This window comes from Triticum urartu, chromosome 5, assembly GCF_003073215.2.
Source record: "Triticum urartu cultivar G1812 chromosome 5, Tu2.1, whole genome shotgun sequence".
Taxonomy (NCBI): Eukaryota; Viridiplantae; Streptophyta; class Magnoliopsida; order Poales; family Poaceae; genus Triticum; species Triticum urartu.
This window is the reverse complement of record NC_053026.1, coordinates 439,749,062-439,766,024: the sequence shown is the minus strand read 5'-3', so window position 1 is coordinate 439,766,024 and position 16,963 is coordinate 439,749,062. Positions and strand designations below refer to the sequence as shown.

Below are 16,963 nucleotides of genomic sequence, written 5' to 3'. Positions count from 1 at the left end.
CCTTTATGTCACTGGGATCAAGCACCGTAAGATCGAACCCATCACAAAGCACCACTTCCCATTACAAAATAAGTAGATCAAGTTGGCCAAACAAAACCCAAATATCAGAGAAGAAATACGAGGCTATAAGTAATCATGCATATAAGAGATCAAAAGACTCAAATAACTTTCATGGATAAAAACATAGATCTGATCATAAACTCAAAGTTCATCGGATCCCAACAAACACACCGCAAAAAGAGTTACATCAAATAGATCTCCAAGAGACCATTGTATTGAGAATCAAGAGAGAGAGAGAGAGAGAGAGGAAGCCATCTAGCTACTAACTACGGACCCGAAGGTCTACAAAAGACTACTCACGCATCATCGGAGAGACACCAATGAGGATGATGAACCCCTCTGTGATGGTGTCTAGATTGGATCTGGTGTTTCTGTAACTTGCGACGGCTGGAATTGCTTTTTGTCGACTCCCCTAAGGTTCTGGAATATTGGGGTATTTATAGAGAAAAGAGGCGGTGCCGGAGGCCACCGAGGTGGGCACAACTCACCTGGGCACGCCTGGGGGTCCAGGCGTGCCCTGGTGGATTGTGCCCCCATCGGGGAACCCCCCCCCCCCCCGGTGCATCTCCGGCCCATTGGGTGTCTTCTTGTCCATAAAAATACATAAAAAGTTTCGCTGCATTTGGACTCAGTTTGATATTGGTTTTCCGCGATGTAAAAAAAGCAAAAAAATAGCAACTGGCACTGGGCCCTATGTCAATAGGTTAGTACCAAAAGATGATATAAAATTATTATAAAATGATTGTAAAACATCCAAGAATGATAATATAACGGTATTGAAGAATCAAAAATTATAGATACGTTGGAGACGTATCACAATACCATGTGCTTGGCCTGCTGATCCTACATGTAAATATGTCATGTCTCCCTATTTTCCAGTACCTATTCCATTCATGATAGTCCCTCCTTTCCCTTATACAAGGTGACAAACTCAAATTACAGGCACCATGGTAAAATTTAATTACTACTTTGCAAGTCAACTTTTCTTTCTGGTAACCGGTACCATTAATATGTCTGCATGCATGCAAGGAAGGAAGTAGCACAGTGTCATTATGACTCCATGCATGCAAGTATTAAACAAGTTGGTAGTACGAGGAAATATCATTAATTTTTTCCCCGATTACTGTTAGTGGCCTTGTCCAGATGCAAAATTTATTTTTCATAATGGCCTTGTATAAGAGAATGGAGGAAGTAACATATTTTCAAATTCAAGTATTGTCATTCTACTCTATCGCAATGACATCTGCTTAGTTTGGACATCATGCTTCTGAATATTTCATGCATTGTTATTCATCGGTATGTACTCCATCCGTCTACCATACCATGTGTTTTTACATTGAAGTGTTGTTCTACTGGTGTGTTGCAATGCCATCTTAGTTTACCCATCATACACGCATATGTTGCCTTTCTGTTTTTCTATACCAATTCCAGCAATCATACAGTTTTACATTCAACTAGTGTTTCTTTTACTGTGTTGTCTTGTCATATCCCTAGCTCTACATCATACTCCCTCCGTCTGGATTACATGTTGCGAAAATGGATAAAAATGATGTATCTAGAACTAAAATACGCATAGACACATCCATTTATTTCTGGATGGAGGGAATACATGTCAATATGTCATGCTTTTCTATTATTCAGTACCTATTACATCTCTCTGTCGTAGCATGCTTTGTAATTGAAGTACCATTCTTCTATATAAGGCATGCAAGAGGAAGGCGGCTATGTTAGAATATCAAGGGCTACAAACAAGGTCTCTGCAAAAGATCCAAACGCCAGGAGATAGTAAACCAACTCCAGTGTTTATAGATACTGCTCCAACACAGAGAAACTCAACTCCTCGAGATAATAACCAGATTCTAGTGGCCAAAGTCAAGCAAAAATATGTCAACTCCTTGTTAAGAAGCGTGTGCGTATCCTCGCATCATGAAATTTTATTGCATTCAGATCATATTTTCTACATGTTTCTTACGCATATCTCTTTTAGAAAATAAGCTTAAAGGATATAAGACTTTCTAAACTGGGATCGTGTTCGAGGGAAATATCTTGCGGGAATTCTATGTGCTCCAATGCTGATGTAAATATATGTTGTATATCACTATATTTTTACATCAGCGTGTATTTCGTTAATCGGCGTGAATCCAACCTTCTGTATTCCACACCAATTATCCGATCTAAATTTATTTGTAGCAAAATGTATAAATAAAGGCGATAATAGATTTTTGTAAGAAAAACTGACTGGTAGTTTTACATACTGAGTTGCATGATTGTACTATCTCATATCTTTCACATTACTAAATTGAAGTGATGTGGTCTGGTTGCCCAATCATTCATTGTGTCAATGTTGCTTTCCTTACCTTACCTGGCTGATGATAGCAGTGACATATTGTGTTAATTTGATGTAGGCTGTTGTGGTCTGGTTGCACAAACATTCATTGTGTCAATATTGCTTTCCTGTTATCTGATCTGGCCAATGATAGCAATGCTACTGTGTTAATTTGGTGCAGGCTGCTCAAGATAGGAAGACAAATTCTGAAGACAGCAAGGCAACCCCATTGTTTCTCTCCAATAAATCTAGGCCAAGTAATATGGCAATAACTCTTGATTAATTCGTTCGGTTCCCCTCCTAATTTATGTTATGATGCAGTGGTCGAGACACTCTCCACTATCAATTATACAAACCTGCCAAAATCGTCATCTGAATTTGTTCACTTTCCTCTGTCTCGAATCTAAAAAAATTGTATGTTTGTGAACCAATTACTGGCTGAAGCAATGATGAAAACCCCGGCCCAAGTAGCTTCATGGGTAACCCGGTCCTAGGCCCCCCGGCCCTGTCGTGTTGTGCCTTTGACCGTCGAATCTGATCCGCATGTAATTCCCCCCCCCCCACTATGCCGAGTATCCTACATTGGCATTAAATGCCAGGTCGGTGAAGAGGTTCTTTGCCTGTGGGGAGGGTCACCTGCCCACGAGACACGTGTGCTAAGGGTCGACGCTCGGGGCTCCGAGCACCAGCTTTGTGACGTCATAGCTGACGTTTTGGCGCCTTTCGATTAAATTGTCTATGGCTTTTGACGTGGTGGCGAATTGTATACCAAAGATTTGTGCTTGTGGCCTGTATTTTACTGGTCAGGCGGTAGATAATATGTTCCTTCTTCTTTTGCGCGACCAACATCCCTAGGTTTTTTATGGGACCCGTGTTCCTTCATGCTCGGGGGCATACCGGTCTTGGTTATTCCGACACCCAACTTCCTAAATGCATCTCCAACTCCATCATGAAGTTTTATGGTGTGATTGCACGAGTAAAGATGGTGTGTCTACTAGGCTCGCAAACAATTGGTCTTCATTCTTGTTGCTCTATATGCTGATCAATTCATTGATTCACTCAATGTTGCCACTTGATAATCATCACATTGTATAGCTCGGACGCGTTGTCGTGTTGTATCATAGGACGGAGGGCATGCCATTTACGTCATACGTTGTTGGATGAAACTCAAGAGGTATAGTGCGTGGGACGACATATGCGGATTCTAAGTCGAGTATTATTAAATTTGGAATCGATGAATTTGAAAGACTTGTAGAATATCCGGTTATCTCGGATGTACTAATATTTACATTTGAACTATTGTCATACTAAGGATATTTGCATGTTCTTTATGAAATGAATTGTGCTATTTTTTCTATAATTATTTTGGGTATTTCAGACTTAAGATGAAAAACATGGACGGACGTTTAGAAAATATAAGGTTGGACGGCCGGCTCCCGTATACGTGTCCTGTCCATGTATCAGTTCAGACCAATTTCAGTAATAAATAGTGTGTCTGTTTTTGGATCGGCTGTATTTTTTGCAGCGAATGGAATGAAATTGGTAGCTGTGGCAAAGCATCATACACGACGCTGCCGCTGTCATAGGCCCACCAAATCAATTTGAATCCGGTCCGGGTCCGCATCAATGGCAGCGGCGAAGCGAAACAAAACGGAGCGCAGCAATTTCCCTGGGCCGCGCTCGCTCGCCGCACAGGAGGACAGCCAAAGCTCTCGCCCTCCTCCGCCGTGTCCACGTAACACCCACGGCCGGATCGGCGCGTCGACGCCGCGGCAGAAAGCAACCGGCGGGCAGCCCGACGCCACGGGACGGCCGGACCACCGCGCGCGCGCGGGGATCGCCAAGATTAGCAGCCTGTGGACCTGCGATGCTTAGGAGTAACCACTTATCACGCCCCCAGATAAGGCATCTGCCGCCTTAATAATTCCTCGCCCGTCCGTCCGGAACTAAAAATCGTGCGCGCGGTTTCCAGAAACGCGCACCCGGCCCAGCGGCGGCGTCAGCCGGTGGTGCGACGTCGTAAGTGGCGAGACATGCCGCGCATGCACGCGCCCATGCCCGCAGGCCCAAACACGTGGTTCCGGCCGCGAGCCCACCTGGCGGTCGTAGCTTAAGAAAGCAAAGGCTTATCCTCCCGCCCGATCGCTAGCTAGCTTGTTTATAGCCGTGACATGGGGCCGTTTCCACGGGCGGATGGGACAAAGCTGCTGGCATGGCTTAAACGGGGAATTAAGTCGGCCGGAATTGGAGACTAGCTAGCCGGCCGGTTAAGCGGCACGCCACGGCAAGAAACGGCAGCCCCCGGCTCAGGTCAACTCTCCGCCACCGCGTGAGCGAGATGATCGGTCGATCATCAGGGCCGTTGAATTTTTTTTTGAGACAATCATCAGGGCCGTTGATGTTGCGGCGAGGTGGGACTGAGAGTGAGTTACCGACCGGGCCGGGCCGGGGACCCGATGTGGTCGGTCATGCGTAGTAGGGAGGGGGTAGCCTATCTGCTGCCGTTCCCGACGCTTCTCCCTATCGATCGGACACCGCTGGACCGTCCAAGCGCTCGCTGTGGACTCCGGGTGGCCGGCCACATTGCTATCGAAATGGCAGTGGCCGGGGACGGGACGGGACGGGACGGGACGGAGCTCTACCACGTTTTATTCCTCCGTCATTTCGCCATGGACGGACAGCCGGCCCTACGCCCGTCCTGCTTCAGTACTTGGTGTGCATGGAGGCTTGGGAAGTGCGAGCTGGTTTATGGCTGCGTCCAAAACGTGAACCTGGAGCCGAGCGAGTGGTAGAAACGAACTGTATTATTACCACCCTCGACGTTTCCTTCGCTACACTACATGGTCGACGGACGGTAGAAACGCGACGCACAGTGTGCAGGAGGAGTGCAACAGTGAAGGTTTTGTACGCTTGCGAGCGGTGCAGGTGCTAGCACTTAATCAGGACCTGAAAATGACGGGTTGCGCACTTCGATGCTCTGGGGAAAGGCTAGCTTAGCTAGCCTTGCCTTGCTTGCATCACTCGACCCGGAAAACAGTTTTTGGTCGAGAAAATAAATTTGCTTGACGCTGCATGGCCTTTCATGGATTTCAATGCACCTCCTGGAACACGAGAAGCGGGATCCTGTGTTGACCATGTTCTTGCTAGACACGAGTAACAAAAGAAAAGAGATGCAAAGACCAGATGTCACGATCAAATATTCCGAGAGAACCCCAATTTAAAAGGCGTTGGAGCCAAACCGGGTGAAAAGGGCGGGGCGGAGAGGGACGGCCAGCAAAGACACGAGCACGAAGCAAAAGAACATACTACATCACGCCTCGGCCCGGGCACACACAGATAGAGAGAGAGGAGAGGGTGGAGGGTGGAGATCAGACAAGTGCGCGACTCGAGAGGGAGGGAGGCGGTGAACAGGAGAGAAAGCGAGTTCGCTACAGAGAGAGAAGCTAGGGAGGGAGGGAGAGGGTTACATCATCGCCTAGGCCGCTGCAGCAGCCTCCTCGGTGCAGCGGCGCGTCGTCAAAACTGGCAGCTAGCCAGATGGTGTCCACACTCTCTCCTGCGTCTCTTATCCCTTCATCCCAGTTTTAACCCTTGCTAAGCCCCTCTTAGCCCGGCCTCCCCTCGGCAACCCAGAGGCTTAGCCTGGCTAGGCACGGGCCGTCGGCGAGCATGGACTTCGACGACCACGACGACGGCGACGAGGAGATGCAGATGTCCATGCCCATGCCGGTGAGCTCCAGCTACGAGCCCCCGCCGCCGCTCTCCACGGGGTTTGGCGGCGCCGGGGTTGCGCCCAGCAAGCCTCCTGGTGGTGGTGGTGGTGGCGGTGGTGGCGAGCTTGGCGGCCGTGCCAAGGCCCCCGGCGGCGGTGCCAGGTACCGCGAGTGCCTCAAGAACCACGCGGTCGGCATCGGAGGGTACGCCGTCGACGGCTGCGGCGAGTTCATCGCCGCCGGCGAGGAGGGCAGCATCGACGCGCTCCGCTGCGCCGCGTGCAGCTGCCACCGCAACTTCCACCGGAGGGAGTCCGACTTCCCCGCGGGGGGCGAGGGCTCGCCCTTCTCTCCCACCGCAATGGTCCCCTACGGAGGCGTGCCGCCGCACCACCAGTTCTCGCCCTACTACCGCACCCCGGCGGGCTACCTGCACCACCACCAGCACCACATGGCCGCGGCCGCCGCTGCAGCCGCGGCGGGGCACCCGCGGCCGCTGGCGCTCCCGTCCACCTCCCACAGCGGGCGCGACGACGCCGACGAGCTGTCGGGCATGGCGGCGGGGCCCATGTCGGCGCTGGCCCCGCTGAGCAGCATGTCCCTGGGCGCGGGCCCGTCGGGGTACGGCTCCGGGTCCGGGTCCGGCAAGAAGCGGTTCCGCACCAAGTTCACCCAGGAGCAGAAGGACAAGATGCTGGCCTTCGCGGAGCGCGTGGGGTGGCGCATCCAGAAGCACGACGAGGCGGCCGTGCTGCAGTTCTGCGACGAGGTGGGCGTCAAGCGCCACGTCCTCAAGGTCTGGATGCACAACAACAAGCACACCCTCGGCAAGAAGCCGCCCAGCATTTGACGGACCCCGCTCCCGCTGGCCGGCCACCGTCCGCATGCAACCGCACGGCGCATCTGGCGTCCTGGGCCAGAGCCGATCGCCCCACCGTCACCGGCCGTGGCTAGCCTCCGATAGGTACCTGCATGTGCTTCTCTCGTTCATCTTAGCTAGCTACCGCATTCGCGCTTGACGACGTTCCCCTCCGCGGCTAGCGGTGCATGGCTAGCTTACATTAGGTTAATCTGTAGCGAGCGTTCCTTGGTTCTTGGCTGGATTAATTTAGGTGGTCCTCTATTTTCATTTCATTTCATTTCTATTTACTGTTGCTCATGTAACTCCTGGCTATGGCGCCACGGCCATTTGCTGATTTGGTTCTTGCTGGGGAATGTACTGCCTGATCGATCAGCTAGCTGGCGAGGAATTGTATCTGGGGATCGGGGCTGCCTGCATGGCCATGGATTCCGTGCGTGCTCCTGAGTAGGAGTATTTTTTTTTTCCTTTTCGTTCTTGTCGTCGCTAGCTGGAGCTGCGTGCGTCTGCGTTGGGACAATTTTACTCATGGGTCCAGGTTTGCTAGTCGCTACTACCACCTGCGTGCCATTGCCACACCTAAAGAAGATAGACAACTGTTGCATTCCGTTCTTTGCTTAGCCATTTTCCTCCCCGCCTCCTCACTCACTTCGGGCATTTGTTCGGGCACGGGGTAGCTTAATTTTGCACAGACCAATGCTTCCCATCCCCTCCATTGATCCAAGGAAAAAAAATGAGCGCCATGATCCATGCAGCAGGACTGTAGCAGCACGCTCCATGACGTGCTCCACTGCTCCTGGCCCGATTTTTCTGTCTCTCTCGCCATGAATCAATGCAACCGTTCGCTCGCGTCCTGCCCCCGCATTTAACTCCCTCGTCTCGCGAGCAATGTTAAGGTTCTTCTCCTCCTCCTCCTCCTCCTTGATCAGTTCTGCCCGCATTAAGGGCCTCTGGCCCTTTCTGCCGATTTACTCGCTTCTGCCCTGCGTGCCTTTCCGTTTTTACTCCCGCCATCCATCGATCGATCAGTCGCCTTTAATACCGGCGCAGGGGGCGCACGCGGCCGCTAGCGGCATTCATCACGGGTGGATGCGTACATGGACGGAGGGAGAGGGATGGACCGATCGGCGAGCTCCGGGACAAATTTATGGCGACGTACTTTGCCTTACGGTATGTGCATGTCAGCGCGTGTCGCTGTAGCACGGACGGAGCATATGCTGCGCTGAGCCTGAGCTGATCACGCCTCGCCGCCTGGCCGGGCTGCTGCATGCGCAAGGGGAGGGAGAGGTGCGCGCAGTGCTGGCAGCTTTGCCTAGCTGAACACTCCACCCGTGGAGTACTATAGTCGCGGGCCGGATCGATCGCCGTAGCTTTTCGGCCTGCGCTGCCGTGCCGATGCCAATGCCAACGCCGATGCCATGCATGCATGTGCTCGCCGTACGTCGCGCCGGAGATCGATGCAGTGGGAGCAGCAGAGAGAGGCCGCAGCGTTCGAAAATGCAGCAACCTTTGCCCCTCTCCTCGTAAATGTCATCGTGTGACCTGGCTTTGGCTTTTGGGAGGCAGCCATGGCGATCGTCGACGTCTTCCTGTGTGCTGCACTGGTGCAACGTGGGTGGCACACGACTCATCATGTATGTACTTATGGATCGGAGTCCAGCCGCGTACGTGGTCCCGATGGACTCTTCGGTGGCACGAGATAAAAACTTTCAATGGATTTTGGAGCGAGCGCTGTAGCAGCAGCAGGGAGGAGCTAGCTTTGCATTATGAAGCCATGCCATGCTTGCTGGCTGCACGCCCCGAAAGGCGACTGTGGCATATTTCTGTTTTGGGAGAGGTAGGATAGCCTCTTCTTGCTGCAGCCTGCTGCTCCTGTTTTTCTTTTTCTTTTTTTTTTCCTATCGGTGAATCATTGCATTTGCATGTGATGTATGCCAACGTACGAGTAGTATGTATATCCCACCCCTCCACAAAGAGAAAAACGTCTACTGGTATATTCAAGGTGATGCAAACTGTTCCGCTACTCCCAAACTAAGTACACTACCACTAATATCTTTGTAGTCGATCGGGCACGAGAAGCAGTCGTTAAGCCAACTAGCTAGTAATCCCTCTGTTAAGAGCGTTTAGATCATTACTCTACGGAGGGAGCAGCAACTCTACTTTCACCTGAACCTATGACTGGCAGGTTACAATATTAATTTTTACAACGGTGGCCGCAACAGCGGTAAAAGTTGACGCACTGATTAACCGAGCACGACCAGTAAACCTGCACGGTGTGAAGGTGACACTATGAACGATTGCAAATAGTTGCAAAGGACGGTAGGGAACAATTAATGCTGCTGTACTAAGGCTGTGTTTGTTTTATGCCTCCGTTGGTTGGGAGGAATCTTGTAGGAATTTCAAATGATAGGATTTTCATAGAAAAAATTCCTTTAGAGCCCTTTGGTTTGTAGGAATGAAATCCTATTCTTATAAAGGAATTCTTCCTATCCTTCATATTTCATAGGAAAATAAACATTAACCTAGTCTTAATAAAAAAATCATATGATGTGAATCAAAAGGCATCTTCTTTCCTATTCCTACTCATAGAATTTGAGATACATGTCACCTCATTTCCTATGACTATTCTATTCCAATGATTTTCCTACCCTATGAATCAAAGAAGGCCTTACTTGTGCTTTTGCACATTAACAAAAAGCCACAAAAACATCTAAATAGGGGCTTTTTCTTCGGATTTTGGCTTATGAATTAATATTGTTATACGATGGTATAAGCCAAAAGCCGAAGCAATAAAGCACCTAGGAGTCTTTTTGTCTTCTTTTTGTCAAAATGAAAAGGCTGCAAAAGCCTAAACAAATAGGGCCTAAGTTGTCCTCCTTCTTTTATCTCTGTTCTCCTCTTGTCTTCTACTCCCAAACTTCAAAAACATACTCCCTTTGTTTTTATTCTGTCCGTGTATTAGCTTTAGTCAGAGTCAAACTTTGTAAACTTTGACAAGATTTATAAACAAAAATAGTAAAATATACATTAAAAATTCAATATTATTAGATTTATTATTGAATGTACTTTCACGTCATATGGTAAATGTTTATATTTTTTTCTATGAACTTGATCAAATTTTATGAAGTTTGACTTCAGTCAAACCTAATATGCAGAGTAAATAAAAAATGAAGGGAGTATTATATTTTTTTTATGGAGGGAGTATTTTCTTACATTAGGTGTTGCACATGCACATAACATCAGGTGTTACACTTGCCTCTTGAGCGGCACGTCTACATTCGTATAGATAATAGACATAAAATTCAATTACTTGGAAGCTCTTTGTTGATGGCGTGTACTCTGCATCCTCGGCTTACAAGGCGCAATTTGAGGGTCTTACCATCTCGACCATGCTTACAACCGTTTGGAAGGGTTGCCCCCCCCCCCCCCCCCCCCACAAGTGCAAGTTCTTCGCCTGGTTGGTCTTACAAAACAGGATTTGGACAGCCGATAGACTAAGCCGACGTGGATGGCCAAACTGCGGTCTTTGCCCTCTTTGCAAGCAAGCTCCTGAGTCCGTTGTGCACCTTCTCGCCCAATGCCGCTTCACGACCCGTATTTGGACCGAGATCGCCAACTGGCTTGGCCTCCTGAATTTCTCTACTTTGGCTTGGGCAAATGCCACCTCGTTGAGAGGTTGGTGGACTGATACAGTGAACAATACAAGACCGCACTAAAAGGCTCTCACTTCGTTGATGATGTTGGTATCTTGGGAGATTTGGAATGAAAGGCTCTCACTTCGTTGATGATGTTGGTATCTTGGGAGATTTGGAAGGAAAGGCTCTCACTTCGTTGATGATGTTGGTATCTTGAGAGATTTGGAAGGAAAGCAATACGAGAGTTTTTCGAAACACCGCCGCACCCACCATGTTAATTGTCGGGAGGATCAAGGAAGAGGCCCATCTTTGGGCTCTAGCGGGTACGAAATACTTGAGTAATGTAATGCCGCGAGAGTAGTTGTTTTCTTCCCTGCGTTACGGGCATAAGCGTAAACCTTCTTTCTTAATCAATGAAAATGGCAAATGTTTTGCCTTGTTTCAAAAAAAAAATAGACATAGACTAAAGCATTCTTTTTTTTAAACGGAGGCAAGAAAAATTGTCTCGTCGATCGGTCAAGCATGAGAGAATTATCTAATTAATTAACAAAAGCCGATATAAACATACCACATGTGGATTGCTTGAAAGCATGACGTCTCATGATCGCATGGTAGCGCACCTGATTTTATTTTTTTCTGCAGGCACACATCGCCTTTGCTGAACACTAAAATGGCCATTGCTAACAAGCAGCGGCAGCGTGTATAGGAGACTAGACACTGAAATCTATGAACATGAAATGTAAACTACTGCCTCGTTTCCGAACTATAACATGTTTTACTCCCTTCGTTCCTAAATATGTCTTTTTAGAGATTTCAACAAATGACTATATATATATAGCAAAATGAGTGAATCTTTATTTTAAAATATGTCTATATACATCCGTGTGTGGTAATCCATTTGAAATCTCTAAAAAGACAAATATTTAGGAACAGAGGGAGTACATATTTCAACATGCACTACATACGGACTGAAATGAATAAACAGAAACTAAAAAAGTTAGAACATCTTATAATTTGGAACGGATGCGGTAGCTAGCTTTGAAGAGACGAGTGTGGAAAATTCAAAGCGAAAAAGTTCATAATTTGGACGCACGTCCTCTGTAGAGGGCAATTTCAAACTTTCAGTAAAACCATTTTATGCCACGTCACATAAATGGCAAACGGCGAGGTGTTTGTAAAGCGCTTAACAGTGACCACCACTGTTGCGTCTTGTTGTACTTGCTGACACGAATAGACAGAATTAGAGATCCAGTCAAAGAGACTGTGCTCGCGGGCCCCCGAGCCTCCAGCAGCACGATCATAAGGTGTAATGGTCACTTAAGTACGACTTACTCCATGGCCACTGTGCGCCCGCGTGGTGGTCACACCGGGCTCAAGTATGTATACGGCACTGTGGCCTGATCTTGTCCGTTGTTACCGTGGCCCGCGTGCAGGGCCCCCGCCCTCTGTCAACGTTAGAAAAAAGGAGCTTAAAGTCAACCCAAGCCTTGCGCAGGCTATCTGATGGTGGTGGTGCGTTGGCGCAGTACTGTGCTGTCATGTAGCAGCAGCAGCAGCAGCAGCTAGGGCATGCTGCTATGTGAAACGACGCCTTTGAAACATCTAATCGTCGGCCCTACTAATCACTGCTTCAGTTCCAAGCGTGATATCATGTCACGAGAGCCATTTCCCAGGCAGATAGCGTCTGCATGCGTCGCTTGCTCTTGTCGAGCGCACGCACGCATGCATGCAGCTTGCTTGCTTATCACATAGGATCACACATTGTTTGGTGTTTGCCATGATATCGCTTGAGGCTGTCAATTATCTGTGCATTTTTGTTTCGAAAAAAATATAGATCTGTTATGAAAATTCATGGAAAGTATAAACACCCCAAACATAACAAAAATTACATCAAGATCCATAAACCATCGAACGACCACCACCGTCACCCGAACATTCTGCCGACGCACCGTTGTCGCCGCTCCTCTGCCGAAGCCGGCTTGTCTATGTCGATGACAAACGAAAAGTCTTCGTGCACACGTCCTTAAGGACCAGAGCTCTAGAGTCGCGGCCGTCGCCTTCACACGTGCCCCTAAGGACCAACTAATACCAACTATAGCCATCACGCACTCATGATAGAAACCCTAAGCTCTTCATCCCAAGGAGACGACAGGATCCTATGCTAGAGCTCCATCGGCTACGTCTACATGGACGAACTAGAGGAGGATCGGAGCCCGAAAGACAAACTCGAAGAAGCGCCGCCGTCCGTCTGAACACCGCACATGCGAACACTAAAATACCCTAAGATAAACTACTAGCCGGAGCGACGGCACCGGGATTCCCCTTCCCGTCAGAGCGGCAGGCAGAGGGAAGACGAATCTTTCGACTCGTCGATGAAGTCTGAAGGGAAGAGTTTGTCCTACCGGAGGCAAAGGAAATAAAACGACTGAAGAAGAGTTCAATCATGCCTAGAGAGTAGGACTTTCTTTTCTCAGGCTTAATGGACCTCTTGAACGCTCTTAAGTGGACTAGGCAAAGCTTTTGCCTCCGTTTAAAAAGAAGAATTATCTGTTTCATCTGTTCTGTATTTTTTTATTCTGAAAAAGAGATCGTTTTTAATTATAAAATTTGTTGCCATAACATTTTCAATCCCTGCTAATTTGTCTAGGAATCAATGATTATTAGTATTTCACTATGATTACTCAGCAAGTGACCGGCTACGGGGAATTGGAGGCTTCAAATGAATGCTGAAGAGGAGCTTTTGTCAGTGCAAACTAAAGACTGGCGCGGCACCCTTCCTTCCTTTTTGTGCCGACGGTCCGGGGGCGCAAAAGCGAGGGCAGAGGCGACACTGATACGGACATGGCAATGCATTCCGTGGTGCGTGCGCGGGCTTGGATAATAATGAGCGTCTTCCATTCTCCTCCCTGCAGATCGCATGCTGCACATTGATGCCTCGAGTGCATGCAGTGATGCAGGTGCAGCTATGAGCTAGGCTATCCTGCCTGCCTGCGTAAAGCGAGCCCCGGCCCGGAGGAAAGTTGGGGGGCACGGCACGGCATGGCACGTATAAAGAAGCGAACGGACTCGATCGTCCTGCCATGCATGCATGCATGCATGCGTGGATGTTTGCTTGCTTCCATCTGAGTTCTGAGGTTTTTGGTGCTTTGTCAGGCAGCTCTTCCGGGATTTCTGGCGAGGAAGGCAGCTTTAGCCTAGCAGCAGCAGTAGCACCTCTCTCTACGATGGAAAGATGGCGCGTGCTCGGTCGGTCGATCACGCTGCGCTGCTGTGGTATCATGGCCGGGTCTTGAGAAAAGCACCTGCAGATCTATCATGGGATCATCCGCCCGCGGAGGCGGAGCTCGGCTCGCTACATGAGATGCATGGCGTAAAGCGTGTTTGGAAAATTCTGAAAGCTGTTTGGACGACCGTCGGCAAGCAGCGAGCGAGAAGGTGGCCATCAATGTGGATCTATGGTGGTGGTAACTGGTACGTGCGCGCACCCGACCATGCACCCCGGCCGGCACGTCCCCGCGGGGCCGTCAACCGCGCGATCCAGCGGGCGTTTGACCGCCCCGGCGTCGGTAGGGATCTGTCGGTAGGCACGGAATCTCTCGTCTTTTTCCTCCCTGTTATTCCCGGTCGCGGGTCGCGGCCGGTCATGATTGTTATTCGCCGCGGTGGTAGCCGGAGAAGCGAAAAGCCCCCACCGGGCCGTGCAAAAGCGGGGGGCCGATTAGCCAACACGGGCGGGGCGAGCGAGCGCGCTTGCATCGGAGAAAGCGCGGGCGCGGCCGGGAGCGAGGGGGAGGGAGGAGCGCGGCCCCGCGGCGCCGGGGTCTCGCTGATTGGGACGTATCGGGCGCGGAAAGGCGCGCCTGATAGGGACAAAACGACGCGCTGCCTTCGCGCTCGCGGCCTGCTCCGCCTTTGGGCTTCAGGTTTTGCTTGCCGGTTGGCTGCCAGGTTGCTGTGATGTGCGATGTGTCCGCTCTGCCTGGCCTGGCTTGGCTTGTTGGCTCGCACGCATCTGGGCCGGCCGAGCTTTGTCCCGAGCCGGAGCCGTGACCGTGATTGACTGCTTGTGACGCAAAGGGTTTTTGTGGTCTGGCTCAGCTTGTGGTGGAACGGTGGCCGGCGCAACCGTGGGGGTGGAGTTGATTCGCTCTGGGCGTGCTTGGTTACATTACCGATTCAGCCTGGCCCGGTGAGTTTGGCTTTATTGAGCCGGTTTGAAGGGATGCAAGCTAAAAAACTCCAGATGCACATAGTTTAGTTGCCTGCATGCCTCTAGTTGCATGAGACAATCATTTTCGATCCGGTGTTTGGTTGCCCACATTGCATTAGGCGCACATATGACATGATGTTTGGTTGCAACCTGCATAAGGTGTTGTCACCACTTCTAACTAGTGGTGAGCTTACCACACAGAATCTGAACATGTAGCGTCATCTACTTAAACAAATGACAGTTCATCCTAACTACTATCAAATGACAGTTCAAATTATTAAGAGCCATTGGCTAAATAGGGGCTAGTTCATCGGTGCTACCAGATCTTCCTCTTCCTCTCCTCTTCTTCTACTTCTGCTTCTGCTACTGCTGCTGCTACTGCTTCTTGTTCTTCTTCCATCTTCTTCAAATCCTGCACTGACCTCTGTTAAGCCACATCGCCTCTGTCCACTCCAACTTTTTGTTCTTCCAAGCGTCATTGTCAAATGCCTCCACACCATGGCCAGAGCTTACAACATCGTCAGGCTCGACATCTTCCTCCTCAAGCACGTGTTCATCAAAGCCCCACTGGAGGATCCAGTTATGCAGAATGCAACAAGTAAGAACTAGCTTAACCGGAGTGGGGTATGGGTGGAATGGCTTCTGATCCAGGATCTTAAACCTATTCTTCAGAGCTCCAAATGCCCTCTCAACAGTTACTCTAAGGCTAGAGTGTTTGAAATTAAACAGCTCATGTGCGGTCCTAGGATAGTTCCTACCAGAGAACTCATTGAGATGGTACCTTGTTTTCCTGAAGGGTGAAAGAATACCCGGTCGACATGCATAGCCAGCATCTCCAAGGTAGAACTTGTCGTCGGAGATGTTGATCCCATCAGGTCGACTCATGCTGTCAGTGAGAATGTTAACATCATGCGCTGACCCCTCCCAGCCAGCCAACACATATGTGAACTTCAGATCAAAGTCAACAGCAGCAAGCACATTCTGCCTTGTGTACTGCTTCCTCCCCCTGTATGCTGCAGACTGTGACCTAGAAACTCTGGCAGTGACATGAGTACCATCTATTACCCCAATGCAATCCTGAAAATGGCATCACAAGCCTGTGTTAGTGCTCAACTTGAACAATATAAGCATATCAAGCCATGAAAAGTGTATATTATCAATGCTCACCTTGAAGTATCGATACCATCTTGGGCTTCCACGAATCTTGGATGGTGTCTGGCCAGATGGTCTCCTGATCATCTCTCCTCTAAGCTCCCCAACAGCATAAAGCACCTGCTTGAAGTACCTAGAGATGGTCTCCATTGACCTCCTAAACGTGTTGTGAATGATCCTGAACCTCTGGTTATGGCCAACAACATGAAGGAACATCGCCACTTGCTCTTCTACACTGGTGTTGATACTATCTTGTAACAGCCCCCTGCTCCTGAAGGTCTCGACAAGCCTGGCAAATGGTGCTCTTTTCATTCTAAGAATCCACAGAGCCTCGACGTCATTGCAGTTGTAGATATAGTTCAGATTTTGGATCCTCTCCTATTCCCGGGGAAACAATGGACCATAGCGGAGCAAAGGTCTCCCAGCATGACGAACAGCTCTCTGGTGCATGAATATGACCCATGCCTGAATCACACTAATCAGTGTTGCTGCCTGAATTATCAGCCTCATCCGTGCGTCCATAACCTAATCGACATCGACGGTTCGTTCAGTGGGAAATCGATCCTACACCTAGCTTAACGGCCTAAACACTGAGCTAACAAAGGGGGGAGGGGGGCTGCTTACCGGCATCGGAGACGAGGACGGCGTAGGGGGGGCCATGGCACGGACGGTGGCCAACAGCAAGGGCAGCACCAGATCCGCCGCAAACGCCGCCGCCTCTTCCGCCGTCGCCGCCGCCTATAGTGCAGATCTGAAATCGCAGCCGCCGCCGGTGGTGAGGCAGTAGGGAAGAAAGGGGGCAGTGGCTATGGGCGAGCGAGTGAAAGGGGGTGAGGCTAATTTGGCGCCGGGACGGCGCGCCAAATTTCCATCTCCCGCCATCCCCCCTCGCCCTCGCCTCGCTCCCGCCCGTGTGACCTCGCGCCGCACTGAGCCTGGCTCGCGAGAAACTGCCGATTCGAGGGTTTCCAGCGAGCCAGGCTCTGGGCTGCTTTGAGGAGCGTTCGA

At 49.8% G+C, this 16,963-nt stretch overlaps 1 protein-coding gene and 1 pseudogene across 1 annotated transcript; one reads left to right on the top strand and one right to left on the bottom strand.

Annotated features, from left to right (window-relative positions):
- Positions 1-5,663: 5,663 nt before the first annotated feature.
- On the top strand, positions 5,664-7,333 carry LOC125509619 (zinc-finger homeodomain protein 1-like). The gene has a single exon (XM_048674629.1). It carries the CDS (start codon positions 6,056-6,058, stop codon positions 6,947-6,949), a length of 894 nt encoding a protein of 297 aa, XP_048530586.1. The 5' UTR covers positions 5,664-6,055; the 3' UTR covers positions 6,950-7,333.
- A 7,875-nt stretch (positions 7,334-15,208) lies between these two features.
- Positions 15,209-16,477, bottom strand: LOC125507108 (annotated as a pseudogene).
- Between the last annotated feature and the right edge of the window lie 486 nt (positions 16,478-16,963).

Excerpts from the sequence above, each read along its gene's own strand:
- LOC125509619 (XM_048674629.1), top strand. The coding sequence starts at position 6,056 with ATGGACTTCGACGACCACGACGACGGCGACGAGGAGATGCAGATGTCC.